At 39.7% G+C, this 22,261-nt stretch overlaps 1 protein-coding gene and 1 long non-coding RNA gene across 6 annotated transcripts in view; one reads left to right on the top strand and one right to left on the bottom strand.

Annotated features, from left to right (window-relative positions):
• KLHL3 (kelch like family member 3) overlaps nucleotides 1–22,261 on the top strand; it is a 238,162-nt gene that overhangs the window by 128,535 nt on the left and 87,366 nt on the right. For all 5 annotated transcript variants that reach the window (XM_032476820.1, XM_032476819.1, XM_032476817.1 and 2 more), the window contains one exon: nucleotides 13,049–13,168. In XM_032476820.1, the coding sequence (XP_032332711.1) occupies nucleotides 13,049–13,168 (120 nt within the window). The remainder of the gene's footprint in view (nucleotides 1–13,048; nucleotides 13,169–22,261) is intronic.
• On the bottom strand, nucleotides 1,618–21,845 carry LOC116662724. Its single transcript, XR_004318733.1, has 3 exons — nucleotides 21,703–21,845; nucleotides 12,612–12,615; nucleotides 1,618–1,631 (listed from the first exon to the last, which is right to left on the bottom strand). It is a non-coding gene; the product is annotated as an uncharacterized LOC116662724 (long non-coding RNA).

Genomic DNA, 22,261 nt, shown 5'->3' with positions numbered 1-22,261 from the left:
TCAGGTGACACTTGCTCTGAACTGCTTTTCATTTGCGTTGAAAAGTTTATGAATGATACTGGAAGTTATATTCTCTAGAGAAATTCTTGCTCCTACCATCAGGGGTTTCTTATGAAAAAGAAATGAACAGAAAGGAATTGAAGTACTTCTGTTGCTCTGGATCTAACTAGCGAGGGATTGTTCCCTGGCAGGTGCATGTATTTTAATACATTTTAAACTGTTATCTGAGGATCTGATTCTTTCATTGTGAAGATAATCAGTGCAGTGCAGGGGCAGGTCTTTCCTCTGTTTGCTAAAACGTCTCCTGTTCATTCTGTGGGTCTGCGGCTGGGTGAGAATCAGGCTTGCCATTTTCCTTGAGTTGGGAAGACTACAGGAGAGGTCAGGCCATGGCAGTGGACTGCTAGGGAGGGAGGGCAGCTGCTCTGAGTTGCTGGTTTGATTCAGATGGTAACCAGCTGGTTATATGATAACAGGTTCAACTAAGTCAACACTGTCTGGAGAGTACCTCCGTGAATGTGAGCACTTTCCTTTGCATGGACTGTTTCAGTTCTTGCATCTCATGGGGTCGAATGATGTCATCAAACATCTCTAGACCCCTTTAGACCTGGCATGATTGCTTAGTGTCCTCTTGTCTGAAGAGGACCCAGGGACTATGTTTCTTGATGTGACTCCCATAGGAAGAGTCTGGGACTTTTTAGATGGAGAGTGCTGCTGGTACAGCCTCTCCTTGAGTGCCCTTTGCAACAGCAGCTTGGTGTTGGACTCCACGTGGCCTGCTGGGCAACGGACCATCTGAAAGCCTGCTTCCTTGGGGCAGAGGTAGGCAGTGTGCTTACCTTCTCCTACTGATCTGGTAGCTAACAGAAAGGCAGGGGTGATTGAATGGAAGTCTAGAGATTCTGGACCAGGCCTATTTGCTTTCACATTGGGGCTGAAAGGTCCACATGAAACTAGCAGCAGCAGATCCAAGCATTTTGGGGTACGTATTATGTTTCCAGTTCTGTATTCAGAAATATAATGAGTCCTTGCCCCCAGGAGTTCTTCAGTGCCTCTCATCTGGGATGACTGATGTCTTTGTGTTACAACACCCAGTTTGTACACATGTTCTTTTGCTTTTCCTCTACTAAAGGCAGAGAAATCCAAACCAAGTGATTTCCAGTGTTCACTGGGTCACCAAGCTCACTACCTTTTGTTCCCAGTGTACCCTTCCAGGCATTCAAGTCTTCTGAAGTCTGGCTCCAGGCTCCATCCCCACCACTCACCTATCCCCCTACCCCTACCGAGAGATCTCTGGGTCTCTTGTGATCACCCATCCTGTATACTACTCCATCCAGCCTCATCCTTAGCTTCTGGAGTTCCTTTTGCCTGGAATGCCTTTCCTTTCCACTTTCCCAAACGTTATTCATCTATCAAGGCTGTTTTAAAATTCTACTTTGTCTTGGAAACCTAAGCTCTTCTAGTCCTGGCTGATGTCCTTCCTAATTCCAATACCTCTAGTTTGTGTCTCATAATTGGGTGCTGAATGATAGGCCCAACCCACCAGATGTTTTTGTGCTTTTGTTTCATATATCTCATAAGTCCCCAAACTTGGAGATAGGTCCTCAGAGGCAAGGATGGTGCTTGTACTTCTGGATACTCCGCATAACTGCTGTGTGGCTGCACACATAGTAGGTGCTAGATAGTTATTTGCTGATTAGCTGATAACTTTTCTGGGAAGCTCTGATAAGTAAAAAGAAAGTAGGCCAATAGGTTCATCCTTGGATATCAGCCTTTTTATCTCAGCACGGGTAATTGACCCCATGGAATGCTTTGAGGTAGGGGCAGAAGAGGGGGAAGTAGCCTTGTTTCACAAGTTTCCTGGGAAACCCAGGGCCAGAGAAGCTGAGTGACTGGCCTGGGATCACATGTCAGACCTTCAGAGACTGGAGGGATCCTGAATCTGGTGCTTGTTCCACACTTAACCCACTGAAGTTTAATTGGGGCTGTTTTTAAGCATTAAAAAATTTCAGCCAAGAGATTCCTAATGAACAATTTTCTTTCTTTGCCATGGGGGTATGAAAATAACTTCTACCTTGAAAGGCTGTTAATTAAAGCATGAGCTTTGGGGTAACATAGACCTTGCAGTGAATCTCCTTTGTAAACTGTATGACCTTGAGTTTGTCACAGTTTTTCAGAATTAGGTGTTCTTTTCAATGCAAAGGCAGTACCCACAGTATCTGTATCTCAGAGTTGTGAAGATCAAATGAGACAGTGTGTATAAAGCACCTAGTAAGTGTTTCTGACGCAGAATAAGTACTCAGGAAATGGGAGTTGCTGTGATTGTTGGTGTTCATCTATTGCCCCATGATTTGTGCTTGGGTATGAACCAAGCCTTATTTTAGGGCCTACTTATATTTACCACCCAAAGCAGATTATGTGGGACCATTCTCGTGAGAAAATTAGGGAGCTTTTCAGGTCACCATCTTGCTTCCACCTCAGCTGTCTCCTCACAGTAAGCTACCACACAGGGCTTGGCACTTCCTCTGCTGGGTTTTACCGACACCTCCCTTAATCCTCCTTTTTATATACACCCTGAAGCATCTGGATGCTTCAGTGGTTTGGAACCATGAACTGGATACTCCTTTGTTCAGGCCAAAATCTTAAGAACCTGTGAATTGGCAGTCACCTTTGCTGTATCCCTAAGCACTCCAGCAATCTACTGGACCTCCTGATGCCAACTTTCCCATCTGCCTCTGTGAAGAATCACTGTGGCTTGATCAGCTAGAGGAAGATGACTTTGCCTTCTGTTTTACCATGGAAAAGGGTCTCTGGCTCTCAGCCGCTACAGTGGTAAATTGTGTGTGTGTGTGTGTGTGTGTGTGGAGAGCAGATAGACATTGAAAATGACAGTCACTCTGGCTACTGGGATTTTATTTCACTTCTGGAAATCAGTCTTGTGAATGGATTATACAATACATTTCCAACTTATATGAGGTATCTGAAATAGTCAGATTCTTAGAGACAGAAAGTAGGGTAGTGGTTGCCAGGGGCTGGGTAGAGGGAGAAATGGGGAATTATTGTTTAATGGACATGGAGTTTCAATTTGGGAAAATGGAAAAGTTCTGGCAATGGATGGTTGCACAACAACATAAATGTACCTAAAGCCTCTGAATTACACTCACCAAGACGGTTCAGGTGGTAGATTTCACATTACATATATTTTACCACAATTTAAAAAATTTCCAGGCACTGTCTCTGGCATATCCACGAGAATTGCAGGGAACCACAACTTTTGGAAGAATCATCACAACAAGGTGATGTCGGTTGCCCATTTCCTGAAAACTGTGGTGGTTTTCTCTATCAGAAGCATCCCTGATTGCGAGGGACTGTGCACCCAGCACTGTGCTGTGAACTTGTGCTAGTGGTCCTCGTAGAGAATGGCTCATCCTTACCAGGGAGAGCCTGTTCCTGGACCTCCGAGAGCTTATCTTTTCACCCTTGACCAGAAAGAGCTAGATCATATTTTTTGAAAAGACATGACGTAGATGGCCAATGCTCTCCAAACGCTGAGTTTCGCAACACCAGGTAACATGCTGGGAGGACCAGGGAAGAGCAAGAGTGGAGAGCCCTAGCCATTCTCTCCTCCCACGGTGTTGCTCAGTCCTCGCCCACCCCTAGAAGGCACAGTGTTTGGGCATCACTGCTACCTGAAGCATATGTGCATGTCAACCATGATAGCTGAAACCAAATTTTCCATTTTGGAAATAGTTTTTGGTGAAGCAAGGTTTTCAACTGTAAGAAAACAAAGTCAGTTGAAAGACAGCTCTTGATTTTCCCACACCTAGGTTTGAGTTTTTAGGATTTTTGCTTCCTGCTAGGTTTTAGATTGTTAAGACAGATCCAGACAAGAACATTTTAGGGATACATTTTCTAAAGCAAGTGCTTTATTTGATGAAATTTGCCATCGTAGAACTGACCTCATTTTTTTCAATTTCTGGATAAACCCTAAAACTGGGTTAGACTGAGAAGAGCATTAATGAACTATGTAAAAAATAACTTGAACATGTTTTGTTCTTAGGTTTTTTTTTCCCTATTAAATAAGTTCAATGGATCTCAAGTTAGAAATCTCTAACTTTTTATGATTTAATAGGATTTTCAGAATCTCAGCCTAACTTTCCTGGGCTTTTCTTTTTAACTTGTGAAAGTCTATCGTAGCTTCTATCAAAACCACACATGGAAGAGCTCAGCTCTCCTATTCAAACCAAATAGAAGCTTGGCTTCCAAAATGCCACATAATGAGGGCTGTGTTTCTTTTTGTCTTTCTCCCTCTTTGTCTGTTTCTATCTGTCTAAACTCAAGCATTTCTCTTATGTCTTACGGTTTTAGACAGCGCACTTTAGAGGCTTTCCTCTGAGTTTTGAAGTAAGCTCTCTGTGAATTGGACTCTTAGGAATGTGATTTGTAATATATTTGTTCTTGAGCTTGTTTATGAAGGAGCATATTATAGGAATGGCAGCAGCTGTTGGCCAGCTTTGATGAATCATGATGGGTTTGTGTGAAAATTCCAAGTTCAGTACCATTAATGGTGTTAACTCCAGTATACACTCCAATACACAATCAGTGGACTGAATTTGTGCTATGTCACAGGTTCTAGAGAATTCAGTCTGTTTCTTTAGGCTTGGTTTGGCCATACCATGAAGAACCTCAGAGAGTGAGTCACAAGGATTGATCTCCCCTTGGGTCAATGGGCTGTGGATAGTATCCCAGGTTAGTGGACATTGCTATAAAGAGCATGGGTCTTGGAGTCAGAGAGACCTGGGTTGGAGTGTTTGGTTCTCTACTCAGTTATGTGGGACTTTTGGATAAGTTTTATCTCAGTGCCTCAGGAGAGAATAATAGTACCTGCTTCATAAGGTTGTTCTGAAGATAAAATGAGATAATGGAGGTGAAGTGAGATTTCAGTAAATGTTGACTATCCTAACTGTTACCCAGCAGCTGTAGCTCACTGATGCGTGCCTTCCGCATGTCCATGCAGCCTGCTGTAGGGAGTCCGCCTGATGCTGCTTCGTGTGAACTGAAGTGGCACCACGGAAGGACTGTGGAACTCTGTAGCAGCCTTTGTGTAGGGGAGTGCTTCTTGGTGACGAGACTGCACCATCACGCCCTGAATCCCACTGTCTGGGTATCTTCGAGTGCTGGGTCCTTCATTAATCCAGATGCAGAAATCTAAATTTGGTCGTTTTGGCCTTAAACTTGAGGACTGAAATACATGCTCATCTGCCGTTTGCCCAGAGCCCTGTAGGTTCCGAAGTCCTCTCTTGTCAGTGTTCCATTGCTGCCCAGACTTGGAGATGCAGAGTCGTGCTGATGAACTCATTATGAGAACTGGAGGTGCGGCAGTCAGAGCATCAGTTTATTAGTTGGCAGTGAAAACTGCTATTGGCGAGATGCTCCTGAAGGCCTGCTACCACTTTGTTGCTTCCTGAAGGAGAACCATGGGGGAGGCCAGCTTGCTCAAGAGAGGGTGTGTTGTGAGCTTGGGGCCGAGTTAATGGCATTTGAATATTTACAGGCTTCCAGTTCCACAACAGGGATCTGACTGGAGGCTGAACCAAATGACTATGTGCGATGATGAAATCTTTTCTTTCATAGGTAGTGTGGGATGAGCTGGACCAAGGGTTTTCTCTGTCTGATTCCTATTTTTTGATTTCCTCTTCTAAAGGACGTTTTCCTTGTTGTGGGATTTTAATGCATTCGGCATCGTCTTACTCTGACTCAGAGTTGTTTTGCCCTCTTTAGGTGACTTTGCCTCTCTTTATTCTGTCTCATCTAAAGCTTGAGTGTAATGTGTTTGGGCTCCATGTATGTGGCCCGTGCTGCTTCCTGAACTTTATTTGCATCTCTTGATGACTTTTAGCAGGGATGCTGTTCATCACCCTCAGCAGCATTCCTTGGACTCCCCTTTACCTCTCCTCCCCACTCTCTCACACTCTGATGCTCTGGAGCTCCTCACTTGGCAGATCCCCCCAAACACTTCTGCACGATTGGAAGCTTGGACGCTTTTCTGTCTCCTACTTTGCTGCCATGCTTTCTACTGTCCTTTCCTTTCCATTCATTGCCTGAATTTTCCTTAGTGATGGAAAGAGCCTAAGAACAGACACAGGAAGCAGCAACCTTTCTTGCTCTCTTCCTTCCTCTCTAGTCAATTCTGGCTTCCTATGGCTCCTTATTCTTCTGTTTATGTATCATCAATGCAGGGTACTTGACTGGCTGAGAAAGGCCCCCCTACCACCCCACCATGGGGGAGGAAGTTGAGAGAGATAAAGCTATAATTATTATAATGAGGGGAATTGAGAGACGGAATAGTTGGTAGTTATACCTAATTTACTTATCCATTCATTCATTTATGCAATAATCATTTATTGAGCACCTGCCGTATGCCAGAGGCCAAGAATACAAAGGGAAGTCAGATACCATCCTGGTTCTCATAGAGCTCAAAACCTTGGGTGGGCAGTGATGTGCTGGAGCCAGCACTCACCCAGTTGCAAGAGCTGCTTGTTAAATTTTCAGGAATTTTGTGAGTCAGTTATTAAATACAGCTTTTATTAAACATTAAATGATGTAACTTACTAATTATATTAAAAACAAGTATAATAAATACTCAAAACCCATCAATTCTAAATTATTTTACTAAGGTCTATACCCTTTAGGTTATGTCTGTTGTATCTGTGTCATGGAAATACTATATGATGGTATAATGCACATCTCTTCCTGTGTTCAGTGATATCACGTTGGTGGCTTGAAATCTACCAGGGTGGAAGTATTTACACCAAGGGCTCCTTTCTTTGCAACCAACTGTTAAACATTTACCAGCATAAACTGTGGAGGAGACAGAGAAGGAAGAGGTAATTACAATATAATATGAGGGAAGCATAGAGTCCTGTGGGAACACAGAAGAAGGAAGTAAATCCAAGGTAGTGGAGGATGATAGGGAAGACCTCCTGCAAGAGATCTGGAGGGCTGGTAGAGACGAGCTAGACATAGGGGACATTGGGTGGGATAGGGCAGAAGAGTCCAGTGTATTAGGCAGTTGTGAGTATTTTCATACTTCAGTAACAAGATGTCTTCAGGACAAGGATGAGATTATGAAGGGCCAGGCTAGGTCTCTGAGATTTATTCTGAATGCAATAGGAACCAGATATTTCACAGAATGTGCTATGCACACAATGATATTCTGTAAAGATCACTCTGGAGTCTGGGAGGAAGTTATTGTAGTAATCCAGGCAAGAGATCATTGTGGCCTGGACTGAGGTCGTAGCACTGAAGTACCAGTGACTGTGAGAAGGGAATGGGGTGGAGACATATTAAAGGACGTAGGACTGATAGGACTTGTGGTTGTATGTGAAGTGAGAGAGAGGGAGAGAGGGAAGACAATATCGAGGATGATACTCCAGTTTCTGCTTTGGACAAGCGTGTAGGTAGTTGGTTATGCCTCTGAGATAGAGAATACAGAAAGAAGAATAGGCTTGAGGGAGGGTGGGGAGTATCAGTTGAGTTTAAGTTACTGTGAAAAATCTAAGAAGGGTTGTCAAGACAGACACTGGATACATGGACCTGGAGTTTAGAGACTAGGGGAGGATGGGAGAAAAGACTGTGGGAGGTGGCATGCCGTGAAAGAAGGCCTAATATTTAGAGTTTATATATTTTTATTTACAACATCTATAATTAATATTTTATGTGTATTGATTTATAGTTAAAACTCTGAAGACCAGTTCTACTTTCTTTCTTTTCTTTTTTTTTTCTTTAAATCATTGGAGTTGGGGTCAGTGGTTGGGGCAGATTTCCCCACTCTACTCTACTGTCTGTTACCTGTAAGGACAAGTAAAGGGTTTTCAGATCAGAGTTTATTGATGGCAAATATGTAATGAAGACCTACTGTGGGCATAGCCCTCTGTTGGACAGGGTAAGCCATGTAAGAGTCCTCAGACACATGGTCCTTGCTTACCAGGAATGCCACTGTAACCTAGGATGAGGGGACTGGGTGGTTAAATGGGTGCTATGAAAAGGTAATCAAACAGAGGTCAGTATTCTATGTGCCAGTTGAGTTACAGGCCAGATACACTATAGCAGTTTAGGGAAGGCAGAGATCACTTAGGACTGAATATTCAAAAGGCTTCATAAGTGGTCCTGTAAGAACAGATATTTAGATTATGATATTGCAGGAAAAGGAAGGGGGAATCTGTCTGTAGTAGATGGTTTATCTGCTCAGTACATAGTAAGAACTCAGTAAATATTTGAGTAAGTGAGAGAGAAGGCTAGCATTTAGATTCAGTCCATGTCAAGGAGGACCTCAAATACTGAGCAAGAATCATGACTTTATCCCCTAGACTGGTCTTTCAGCTTTTTAACTACAGAGTCCTTTGAAAGGACATCTTACATGTCCATCCAATATGAGTGCCTATTCTTGTGTTATGCTGCAGGAAAGAACAAGGATCCTGCCTGGTCTGTATTTTCTCACCATATCTATTATTGGTGACCATTTGAATCTTAAATGTGGTTCACCTTGAATGTTACTGAAACTCTGGACATCTGAGCACTAATGAAGGTTCCTTTGTTCAGCAACCAGAGCTTCAGGTCTGGGAGAGGGGCATATATAAATTAATGTCAGTTGTGGAGAGAATTTGGTAGGCTTCGTGCCTCTTGACAGATCATGAAACCCTGAAGGCTGAATCACCTCATTTGGGCTGGGTGGTAGTTCCCGAAGCCTGGCATGGTTTTAATAGGGCAGGCCTAGTTGGGGGATAAAGGGTTGGTCAAATCTGGAGCATCTTTGGCTCTTGGAGAAGTCAATCATTTTGTGCTTAGAGTAATGGCATTTACTGATAAATGCTTTTCAGCAGAAAACATCTTGTGGCTGTGTGTGTGTGTGTGTGTGTGTGTGTGTGTGTGTGTGTGTGTGTGTGTCTGTAACTATATTGTTGCAGGGTGTAAGCTCTAGTGGAAATAGCTTGGGCTTTAAGTCGCATATACCTGAGCTCAGATGCTGTCTCTGTCACTTGTTATCTGTATGACCTTGTGCAAGATTCTGAATTTTTTGAGTCCTCAGACCCTCTCTTTCCTTAACTTCCTGCTTTCTGGAGGGTCAACAAGTTGCCAAGAAGCTTCTACCTTCCAGAAACCAGGAACCCAGAATCTCCTCCAGACTTGCCGAATCTTCACAGAGGAGCAAAGTAGGGGGAAGAAAAGAGATCTTGGGTTCCTTCTCTAATCAAACCTTGCTACTGCATGAAGGGTGGAAAAGACTTTGGTTGGAAGGAGGAAACTATGTGTCCTTTTTCTAGCCAGCTCGATGGTCATCAGCAAGTCATTCTTTGAGGAAAGCTTTAGTGTGAATTGCATTTTGTTGAACTTTAATCCTGATAATAGGCAATCTCTATTTGAGGTCTTTTGGTAAACACAAGATTGTATTAACAGAGATGCATCATTACTGGACCATTCTGGAAGGCTGGAAAGTGCCAAGAGCAACACACAAGGAAGAGCAAGCTTCCCTGTTTACTAGTCACAGTAGGGATTGTTGTCAGTGCTTCCAAAATGGTTCTGTTTGGTCTACATCTGTTCCATGTATGTAAAATGGGCCTAATAACATCTGTCCCCTGGACTTTTATGAGCTCTAATCTTATTAGTTCCCTGTCAAAAACCTTCCCTGATCGATACTAGATTATATTTTCTTTTCCTGGCTTTTAAGTCTCTCTACAATTTGAAGACACTTATAATGAACTATTTGTGCAGTGTTTTACAGTTTCTGTATTTACCTCAGGAATGCAAAGTATAGTTTAGTGTTAGAAAATGTATGTGTCATATACCACATTAAATGATTAAAGGGAAAAATCCATATGATCATCTCATTAGATCCACAAAAACGTTGGATAAATTTCAGTATAACTTTATGATTAAAAAAAAATACAAGGGAGTTTTCCTACTTTGATAAAGGGCATCTACAAAAATCCTAAAATAAACATACACAATGGGGAAACATTAGAAACACGTTTTTAAAAAAAATCAGGAAGATCTCAAGAATATTTATTAGCATACTTTATGTTCAGCATTCTGTGGGCCAGTGCAAAATTTCTTTCAAAAATAGAAAGTAGAAGGGAGAGAGTATAGTTCAACAGTAGAGTGTGTGCCTATCATGCACGAGGTCCTGGGTTCAAGCCCCAGTACCTCCATTAAAATAAATAAATACCTAATTACCACCCCCACCAAAAATTAAGAAAAAAAAAAAAAGAAATTAGAGGCCTAAGACGTGGAAAGGAAGAAAGAACTCTTGGCGTTATATGCAGGTAATATGATTGTTATACATAGAACACCTAGCTGACTCTTCAGACAAATATAGTTAGAAATAATAGGAACGTTTGATAAGGCGGCATGGTATAAAATCAATGCTTATAAACCATAAGAATCAGAAAACAAAACAAAACAAGACACCATTGCTATGATAAAATAGCAACAAAAATTATATGATACTTAATAAATTTAATCAAATACGTGTAAGATCTTCATACAGAAAAATATGAAAGTTTGACACTAAAGGAGACCTAAATAAATGGAGAGATAGTCCATGCTCATGGGTAAGAAGGCATAGAAAGATGTCAGTTTTACCCAAATTGATCTATAAATTCAATGTAATTTCTATCAGAGTTCCCTAAGAGTCTTCATGGAACTCATACTAAAATTTATATAAGAGAGTAAAGAAATGAGAATAGCCAAGACACATCTGAAGTATAGTCATAGGATAGGGGACTTGCCCTATCAGATATTAGGCCTTATTATGAAGCTACAGAAGTAATGTGGTTCCTGGTACAGAGACAGATAAACTGACCAATAGAATAGGTCAGAGTCCAGAAATAGATCCCTGTATATTTGGAACTTCGATATATGACTAAATGTGGCATAACAGGTGAATTGGAAAAAGCAGAAGTATTCAGTAAGTGGAACTTACGGGAAAAATTAGATCCATATTTCATATAGTGCCATAAAAATCAACAGATAAAATAAGGGCTTAAATATCAAAAGCAAAATATTAAACTTTTGCTATAAAATAGAAATTTATATTGTCTGGCATGGAGTAGGGATGGACGCTTAACTATAAAAGAAATTATGCTTGGAGGATTTTTAATGTGAAGTTTTTCATCTTTACTGGGTGCTCCCCACCTTGATAACATTCTCTTGTTTGAGATTTTCTTCACCTTTTCAAACACACGATTCTAATCATCTGCATCTCTTGATATTTATCCTTCTGTGCTCAGCTAACTTCTTTGCACTCGGAATCTAGACAGTCCCAAAGTTCAGATGTCTGTGGCTGACATTTGCATGCTGAGGTGAAAGTGGGAAGGAAACCAAAAGAGGAATCTTCTGTGGTCAGACAAGCTGTGGGTCTGGCATGCTGGCTGTATGGAATGTTCCAAGAGTTACACATCCCAGAGTGAGATCTGTAGAGACTCTCAGGTCCCTAGAACTTTCTCTTAACTTCAGCAGCCCCTGTCTTGAGCCAGTTTGAAAGGCTAGGTGTTAGCATCAACAGAGGCCCACTAAGGGAAAGGCAAGGGAAACTACTGTCAGTGTCTTGAGAGTTACAGTGAATTGTGGGGCTCCAAATCTACATAAGTGGAGAAGGTTCTATTTTTCTCTAGCGAAGCAAAGCTTATCCTGATCCAAACAGTGGTTACTCCAAGGTCCCAGACTTGACCTGGAACTGATTAGTTTTATCATTATGGGGAGAAAGTCCTTTCCTTGCTCATCTTTTTTTGATTCTTCTTTCCCACACCACCACCACACTGAGATGTTACTCAGGTGTAACTGGGCATCTAGCTGGCATCCCATAGGAATTGGGTGTTTTGTCTAAGGTATAGAGGGTTTTGAGATGATGAGTGACTCTTGCTAGTTACCACCTGCTCGTTTAGCTCATAGATAGTCTTTCTTTTTATAACAATTACAATCCCTTATCTTTTCTAAGGGATTATGGTTTCCCAAAAGCTTTGTGCCTCTGCTCTCCAGGCTGTAGCCAGTGTGATCTTTCTAAAGCGCAAATGTGTTCACCTGCTTCCTGCTCTACTTCTTTGCTTCTCATTGTTTTAGAATCTAGTCCAAACTCCTTAGCTTTGTTAACGTGACACTTACAAGATTGCTCAGCCCTCTAGCCTTTTCTCTTGACTCTCCTTTAGTTTTGCTGAACTTCCAGTACTTTGAACACACTTTGTTCACATTGTTTCCTCTGCTGGAATACTCTCCATCTTCCTTTTTCATCTAGCTAATTTCTGCCCTTCTTTTCTTCTTTTTTATAAGGAATTCTTTTTTTTTTCATTTATTGTTTTTTTTTTGGAGGGGTGGTAATTAGGTTTGTTTGTTTATGGAGAGACTGGGGATTGAACCCAAGACCTCCTGCATGCTAAGCATGCACTCTACCACTGAGCTATAGCCTCCTTCCCTGCTCTTCTTTAAGATTTTTGTTCTTCCTCAGCTTCTAGGAAGTTTTTCCTTAGCCTGCCAGCACTGAGATAGTTGCTTGTCCCCTGTGCTTCTGTAACTCCAATCAAATCATAATAGTTACAATATGATGTTTCATTGTTTACTTAGCTTTCTCCTTCCCTGAACTCTTAAGTCAGGTCTATGCATTATTTATTGTTGTGTTTCCCATAAATTGAAATACAGAGCTTGGCACATAGTAGGCTCCATTAAATGTGCAGTGAGTGTTGTCATGTTTAGTCTCCCCTCTCCCACCTGAGCCTTTTAGAGATGGAGAGATGGAGGATAAGAACCACCCACAGAGTCACACCAGTGCTTGGTGGAGGAAGCTGAGCTAGGATCTGAGAGATGCGCTTTGCATTGGAAGATCCTGAAGAAATTCCTGACCCAGTGATTTCCCTTCCTGCTGGGTGTGTGGTAAAGAGAACAGGCTGACAGGGATGCCCTGGTGGGTGGGCAAATGTGTGGACTTGTGGCAGTTGGATGAATGAGTTTACCAACATGTGATCTTCTCTTTCCCCTCCCACTCCCTCTCTGTTCACAGCATCAAGCCGAGCTCCCAGCCCCCGATACAGGCTGGGGATGATGAAAAGAACCAGAGGACGATCACTGTCAACCCTGCCCACATGGGAAAGGCGTTCAAGGTTATGAATGAGCTGCGGAGGTACTTTTCCTATTTTGCCTGTGCCCTTTTGGAAGGAACTTGCTGGGTGAGCGTCATCAGGGACTGAGAACAGAAGTCAGAACACCACTACCTAGTGAAGTCTGACTCTTCTCCACCCACTCTCAGACAGTCATTTGGCTTCCCTTTTCAAACTCTGATAGAGACAGAATGGCTTTCCAAAGCCTCACTCTTTCCTTTGTATTTATTTAACACCTGTTATTTTAGTGCTTAATCACGGGGGGAAAGTTCTTTATGGTTACAGCAGTTCTGTTCATAAACTTGATTTCCAACCGAACCAGCTGCTTGAAGGTCAATAACAGAATGATTGCAACACCTACACAGAATTGCAGTTTAAGACTGCGGATGCCATGCATTTTCTTTTGGCCTCTCTCTCTCATTCTTTGGTCTGAATTTTGTCTTTGTCAAGACAGCCACGTGAATGGAACAATACCTAGCTTCTAAAACGCAGTTTAGCTCTATAAAGAAAGCAATGAAATGCAAAAGCACTCCTCCTCACTGAGCTCAATGGTGAGGGGTGTGCAGGCTATTTGTAAGGCCAATGTACATGTTTGATGAGCTTATTGCGAGACAGGTTCAGTGCACCAAACAAGTTTTTCTGTACGAAGGCTGTGCATACAATCTCTTCTTTACCAGAAAGCTCAGAAGCTTCCTTTGCCTATGCCATTATTTACTGCATATTTCATCCTATCATGAGCTGTAACTGTTTATCTCCTCTTTTCTCTGTAGTTCATGAGGTCCCTGAGGGCAGGAGCAACTTCTGAATCATTTTGATCTTTAGCACTTGGTACTTCATAGGAGCTTCAAGTCACTCACCAAAGATACCCAGATGCAGTGACTAGGCTCTGGGATGGGTGGGGGTACAGGGTAAAAAAATGAAGATAGGTCAATGAAAATGATCTTCCTACGATGCAAGTAGGTGTTATGAAGGAGGACTGCATCAGGTGCCTGCCAGGTGGTAGGTATATGATACTTATTAATTTCTTAAAGGGTGTCCTGAAAGCAAGCATGTCAAACTGCAGCTTTGGAGGACACTTCCTAAAGGGGAAGGTGCTTGAGCTAAATTTTGAAGGACAGGTAAGAGCTAAAGAAATAAAAAAATAGTAGGGTTGGGGGAAGTCCTCCAGGCAGAGAGGTTGGCAAGAGCAAAAGCACTCTATAGCTGAAAATGTGTTTGTTGGGTAGGGGATTGAACAACTTGTAAACAAAAATTCTATATTCATTTCCTCACTTCTCCTTTCTGCAGGGCCTAGTCTTTGGCATTTAAAACCAAGTTAAATTAAATTTGTCTTGCACCCCACAGCTCAATTTTTATTAGGCCTCCTGCCAGATTTCCTAGAAGCTCCATCCATAGTTGTCTTAGGCAGTGGGCAGTGCTAATTCATGCCTAATGTTCTTTTGTCAGTAACGAGTTTGTGTGGTGTTCCCTAGACACTATTAAAGTTCCTCATTTAGTTCCCTTGAGTATGGCTTGTGTCCTTTGTCTGATTTAAGACTCCAGATCTCCTAACAGCCTCACTTCACACATCAAAGAATTAGAAAAAGAAGATCAAACTAAGCTCGAAGTTAGCAGAAGGAAGGAAATAATAAAGATTAGAGCAGAGATAAATGAAATAGAGACTAGAAAGACAACAGGAAAAAAAACAATGAAATTAAGAGTTGGTTTTTTTGAAAAGATAAACAAAATTGACAAACCTTTAGCTAGACTAACCAAGATCAAAATTATAAATGAAAGAGGAGACATTACAACTTATCTCAGAAATACAAATGATTATAAGAGGCCACTATGAACAACAAATTGCCAACAAATTGGATAACTCAGAAGAAATGGATAAATTCCTTGAAACATACAAACTACTAAGACTGAATTAAGAAGCAGAAAATTTGAATAGACCAATAATGATTAAGAAGAGTGAAGCAGTAATAAAAAAAAATCTCCTAACAAAGAAAAGCCCATGACCAGATGATTTCACTGGTGATTTCTTCCAAACATTCAGAGAAGAATAAATATCAGTCCTTCTCAAGCTCTCCCAAAAACTTGAAGAGGAGGAAACACTCCCAAACTCATTTTAACAAGGCCAGCATTACTCTGATACCAAAGTCAGATAAGGACGCTACAAGAAAACTATAGGCCAATATTCCTGATAAATATTGATATAGAAATTCTCAACAGAATACTAGCAAGCAGTCTATGTATGATCTGGTGCAATATGATCTGGTAAAAGGACCATAAACCATGATTAAATGGGATTTATCCTTGGGATGCAAGGGTGCTTCAAGATAATCAAATCAATAAATGTGATGCATCATGTTAATAGAATGGAGGATAAAAATCATAGGATCCTTTCAATGGATGCAGAAAAAGTGTTTGACAAAATTCAACATCCTTTCGTGATTAAAAACTCACAATAAATTGAGTACAGAAGAATCATACCTCAACATGATAAAAGCCCTGTATGGCAAACCCACAGCTAATGCCATATTCAATGGTGAAAGGCTGAAAGCTTTTCCTCTGAGCCCAGGAAGAAGACAAATGTGCCCACTTTCGCTATTACTTTTGAACATAGTACTGCAAGTCCTAGCCAGAGCAATCAGGCAAAACAAAGAAATAAAAGGTATCCCAGTCAGAAAGAAAAATGATAGTCTTTCAATAAACAGTGTTAGAATAACTGGACATTCACATGCAAAAGAATGAATTGGACTCCTGTCTTACACTACTCAGAAAAATTAACTCAAAATGGATTAGAGACTTAATGTTAGGACCTAAAACCATAAAACTGTTAGGAAAAAACAGAGAAAAAGCTCCTCTCATTGGTTTGGGCACTGGCTCTTTCGATATGACACCAAAAGCACAAAGCAGAAATAAACAAATGAGACTTCATCAAATTAACAAGTTCCTGCATAGCAAAGGAAACCATCAACAAAGTGAAAAGGCAGCATAAGAAAGGGAGAAATTACTGGCAACCCGTAAATCTGTTATATCCCAAATATGTAAGGAATGCATACAACTCAATAGAAAAAAAGCAGTTAAAAAATGGGTAAAGGACCTGAATAAACATTTTTCCAAGGAAGACACCCAAATGACTAACAGGTGCATGGAAAGGTGCTGAACATCACTAATCAGGAAAATGCAAATCAAAACCACAATGAGCTATCACCTCACACCTGTTAGAATGGCTGTTATGAGAAAACAAACAAACAAACAAACAAAAAAGCAAGAGATAACAAGTGCTGGCTAGGCCATGGAGAAAAGGGAACTCTTGTGCACTGTTGGTAGGAATGTAAATTGATACAGCCACTACGGAAGATAGTATGGAGGTTCCTCAAAAAATTACAAATTGAACTACCATACAATCTAGCAATCCCCCTTCTGGGTATATATCTGAAGGAAGTGAAATCACTGTCTCAAAGAGATATCTGCACCCTCATGTTCATTGCAGCATTATTCACAGTAGCCAAGATATAAACACAACCCAAGTGTTGGTCAGTGGATGAATGGATAAAGAAGATGTGGTATACATACACAATGGAATATTATTTAGCTATGAAAAAGAAGGAAATTCTGCCATTTGCTACAACATGGATGAACCTTGAGGGTATTGTACTAACTTAAATATGTCAGAGAGAGACAAGTACTATATGATCTCATTTATATGTGAAATCTAAAAAAGCTGAATTCACAGAAAGAGAGTAGAATAGTGGTTGTCAGGGGCTGGGGGTTGTGGGAAATGGGGAAATGTTGATCAAAGGGTACAGACTTCCAGTTATAAGATGAATCAGTTCTGGGGATCTAATGTACAACATGGTGACTATAATTAGCAGTACTGTATTGTATACTTGAAAATGACTAAGATCATAAATGTTCTCAGCACAAAGAAAAGGGTAACTATGTAAGATGACAGATGTGTTAATTAACCTTATGTGGTAATCATTTCACAATATATATCAAATCATTCCATTGGACACCTTAAACTTGAACAGTGTTTTATGCCAATTATAGCTCAATAAAAACTGGGGGAAAGTTTACTTTGCCTGGTGTAGCCAATTCCAGTAATTGCTTAAAGGTATGGCATTAAAGAAATAGATATGCACACAGAATTTCTCCCACCCTCACTTTCCATTATTAGCATTTTTCTTTTTCTTAAATCCCTAAAAAAAAAAAAAAAAAAAACCTGCTGTGTCCTTGTTCCTTCTTTTTGCAAGTTACCGCATTTTTGCATCTTTCCCTAAAAGCACTGACTTGGATTTAACCTCCTCCGGCAGTCCTGCTGCTTCTCTTTTGTATAAATCAGCATTTGCCAAAGTCTGTTCTGAGGAGCATTTCCTCACGATGCTCTGTGAAACAAGAGCTCTGTACCAAAATGTGTTTAAAAATTCTGTGTAAAACTGCTGTGCCCCTCTTTGAGATTCATAATATACATAGGCATATTAAAACCTCTGAGAAGTCATACAGTGAACTTCTCTGAGGGTTTCCCACATGTGTTTGAACCCTCTTTGGTTGTTGTTATGTATAGACAGTGTTTTGTGAAACTTGTTTTGGGAAACACTGTTCTTTTGCTGAAATTTAACTGAATAATCTATGTATTAGGGTTTTCCAGAGAAACAGAACCAATTACATATATATATATATATATGTATCTATCTATTGTTATTAGTATTATTTACATATGTTATTGGTTATGTTTCTCTGGGAAACCAGCTATATAGGTAAAAGCAAATAAATAAATAAATGAATGGAAGAGGAGATTTATTACTGGAATTGGCTCATGTGGTTATGGAGGCTGAGAATTTTCACAGTCTGCTGTCTGCAAACTGGAGAACCAGGCAAGCCAGTGGTATCATTCAGTCCAAGTCTGAAGGCCTGAGAAACAAGAGCCACTGGAGTAAGTCCTGCAGCCCAAAGGCCCAAGAACCAGAAGCTCTGATGTGCAAGGGCAGGAGGAGTTGGACAGTACAGCTCAAGAAGAGAAAGCGAGAATTTACCCTTCCTCTACCTTTTTTTCTGGTCAAGCCCTCTGTGAACTGGATGATCCTGACCTATGTTGATGTAAGATCGTCTTTTCTCAGTCTACCAGTTTAAAGGCTAATCTCTTCACAGACACATCCAGAAATAATATTTTACCAGCTTATCTGGGCCTCCTTCGGCCCAGTTAAGTTGACATGTAAAGTTAACCAGCACAATCTTGTTCCTCCTTTGTTTGTTTCAAATGGATCACACAATCTCTTTATGTTTTGGTTGGGAAATTTCTGGTTCAGGTTTAGGCATGGACTTCTTGTTCATTTTTTTTATTAAAATTTTTTTCTTTTTCCTTTTTATGAAAAGAAATATATTTGTTGTAGAACAAATACAGGTGAACAAAAAGTCATCTATAATTTTAATACACAGTGGTAACCATTGTTAACACTTTGGAGAAGATCTTTCTTTAAAATATATATCTCAACCAGATTTTTATTCTTAACCTTATATTGAACAAATTTTTCATTTTAGATTGGATGAATGATACTCTAATTTTTCTTTTTTTAGAAACAGTTCACTGTTGTTGGATGTCTAGGTTTTTCATCCCCCTTGTATGAATAATACCTACAGTGGTTGTGTGTGGAGCAGGATAGCACAGAGGTCATAGCCTAGCCTTTGGAGCCAGGCAGCCTGGTTTCAAACCTTGGCTCCTGTCCTGGCTAGCTGTGTAACCCTGGACAAGTTAATTAATATCCCTAACCTCACTTTCGTCAATCATAAAATAAAGCCAGTAGTAGTTCCAGTCTTGCTGACTTGCTAAGAGAATTAATAAGTGCTTAGAACAATGATAGCACAGATATTATTATTGTTAAATACTTGTGCACATTTATGATAATTTCTATCAAATTAACTCCTAGAAGTAGAATTGCTAAACAGCATGTAGCATCATCATCATAGTAATAATAGTAATAATAATAATAATAATAATAATAATAATAATAATAATAATACCTATTTCTTAGATATTTTTATGGGGCCGTGCAACATAGTGAACATTGTGTAAGTGTTAGCTCTTCTTATGATGACGATGATATGCTACAGACGTATGGCAATAGATGAGAGAATCAAAGTCTTGCCCTCAGTCTAGCTTGTATTCTAGTGATGTTCAAAGTTTATATCAAATTCTAAGGAATTTAAATGGCTATATTTAAAAAAAACTAGTGTGGAATGGTGAGGCAGGGAGAGAAAGGGGGCCTGAATAGACACTTTATTGATTTGGGTGAGTTTAATGGGAACTGGAGAGCGGCATTCTTTGTTTCGATGAGGGCCAGGTTGAAGCATCTTACATCCAGGGGCCAAGCTGATGAAATGTTACGTGATGTTCCTGGGACCTGGGGTTATTGTTTGCATTATTTTCACTTTCTCCTCCCTCCATGTTAAGCTATTTTAGTTCAAGCACACATTCTTTGCAGTTTATGAATCACACAGTTCACGTGTTTCCTATTTTTTTTAGTTCCATGGTAGAGCTGCATTGCTGGCATGGTAACCAGCCAGCCTTCCTCATCCTTTTGTACTTCATTGCTCCTCTCTGGTTGGACCAACAACTGCTTCTGAGCCACGGAGACCTAGTGGCTCTTTGTCTCTTGACTTACCATCTACCAAGCAAGTGGGCATGCAGCCCTTTTTTGGAACAGTGCTTCCTGATCAGGCCTGAAAAGGAGCGACAATATTCTGTCTCATTTTTACAGTTTTAACCTCTTAATTCACAATTGCACATAGTTCTCTGCTCTCATCTTTTTTTTTTTAAGGTGGTTTCCCACTATGTCTTTATTACTAGTAATGAGCCATCTTAGCACATTGCTGTTTTCTTTTTCTTTTTTTAAAGTGTATTGTTTTTTAGCTTAATTTTTTTTTACTTCTTGCTTTTAGTATAACTTTTTAAAAATTCAAGTATAGTTAATTTACAATATTGTGTTAGTTTCAGGTGTACTGATTTTTTTTTTTTGTAGATTATATTCCATTATAGGTTGCTACAAGATATTGAGTATAATTCCCTGTTCTATACAGTAAATCTTCATTGCTTATCTCTTTTATGTATAGTAGTTTGTATCTGTTAATCCCATACTCTTAATTTCTTCTTTCCATTGCCAAACAAAACATAAATTTATTTTCTATGTCTGTGAGTCTGTTTCTGTTTTGCATATACATTCATTTGTATTATTTTTTAGATTCCACATATAAGTGATAACATACCGTATTTGTCTTTCTCTTTCTGACTTACTTCACTAAGCATAATATTCTCTAGGTCCATCCATGTTGCTGCAAATGGCAGTATTTCATTCTTTTTTATGGCTGAGTAGTATCCCATTGTATATACATCTTCTTAAGCGAGTTGTCTGTTGATAGACACCTGGGTTGTTTCCATGTCTTGGTTATTGTCAGTGCTGCTATGAACATTGGAAGCATGTATCTTTTTGAATTAGAGTTTTCATTTTTTGCAGATATATATCCTGTTTTTCTTTTTTTGGTAACAGCTTTATCAAGATATAATTCCTATGCCATACAATTCACCCATTTAAAATATACAATTTAATGGCTTTTGTTATAGTCATAGAGTTGGGCAACCAGCAATCAATTTTAGAACATTTTGATAACCCCCTCAAAAAAATTCCCTGTATATTTTAGCAGTAATGCCCCTATTCTCCCTACTCACTCACCCCCCAGCACAAGAAACCACTAGTCTACTTTCTGTATCCAAATCCAAAAAATAGATTTGCCTATTTTGGAATCCTATAATATGTCTTTTGTGACTGACTTTCTTCATTTGGCATAATGTTTTCAAGGTTCATTCATGTTGTAGCTTGTCTCAGTATTTTATCCCTTTATATTGCTGAATAATAACTCACTGTATGGATATACAGATTTGAGGCCATTTTGAGGCTATTATGAATAATGCTGCTATGAACATTCAGGTACAAGTTTTTGTGTGGATGTAAGTTTTTATTTTTCGTGGGAGTGGGGTTGCTGCATCATGTGATAACTCTATGTTTAACCTTTTGAGGGAATGTCAGACTGTTTTTCAAAGCAGCTGCACCACTTTACATTTCTATCAGCAGTGTAATAAGGTTCCAATGTCTCCATATCTTCACAACACTTGTTATTTGCTGTGGTTTTCATTATAACCATACCATTGAGTAGGAAGAGTTATCTCATTGTGATTTTGATTTGCATTTCTCTGATGACTAATGATGTTGAACATCTTTTCATGTGGTCATTGGCCATTTCTATATCTTATATGGAGAAATGTCTGTGAAGATACTTTGCCTATTTTAAATTGGGTTATATGTCTACTTATAATTGAGTTGTAAGGTTTCAAGTTCTTTATATATTCTGGATACAAGCCTTTTATCAGATACATGAATTACAAAGTTTTCCTTTCATTATATAGATTTTCTTCTCACTTTCATGACGTCCTGATGGTGTCCTTTGAGGAACAAAGTTGTAAACTTTGATGTCTAATTTTTAAATTTTCTTTTGCGCTTTTGGCGTCATGTCTAACAAACCATTGCCTAATCTAAAGTCATGAAGATTTAACCCTGTGTTTTCTTCTAAGAGTTTTATAGTTTTAGCTCTTACATTTAGGTCTTTGATTAATTTTGAGTTAATTTTTGTATATTGTGTGAAGTAAGGGTCCAACTTTATTCTTTTGCATGTGGATATCCAGTTATCCAGTTGTCAGTAGTGTTGCTATGAACCCTTTGTTGAAAAGACTGTTCTTTCCCAGTTGAATGGTCTCAGCACCCTTGCCAAAAATCAACTGACTGTGAATGTGAGGGTTTATTTTTAGACTCTCAATTCTAGTTTGTTGATCTATATAACTCTCCTTGTGCTATTACTACACTCTTTAGCTTCGTAGTAAGTTTTGAAATTGAGAAACCTGAATCCTTCAACTCTATTCTGTTTCAAGATTGTTTTGACCATTCTAGTTTCCTTGAATTTCCATATGAATTGTAGATTCAGCCTGTCACTTTCTGTGAAGAAGCCAGCTGGGAGTTTGATAGAAATTACGTTGAATCTGTAGAATATTTTGGGGGAGTATTGCCATCTTAGCAACATTA

The sequence above is a fragment of the Camelus ferus genome, chromosome 3 (assembly GCF_009834535.1).
Source record: "Camelus ferus isolate YT-003-E chromosome 3, BCGSAC_Cfer_1.0, whole genome shotgun sequence".
Classification (NCBI taxonomy): domain Eukaryota; kingdom Metazoa; phylum Chordata; class Mammalia; order Artiodactyla; family Camelidae; genus Camelus; species Camelus ferus.
This window is presented reverse-complemented; position numbering and strand designations above follow the sequence as displayed.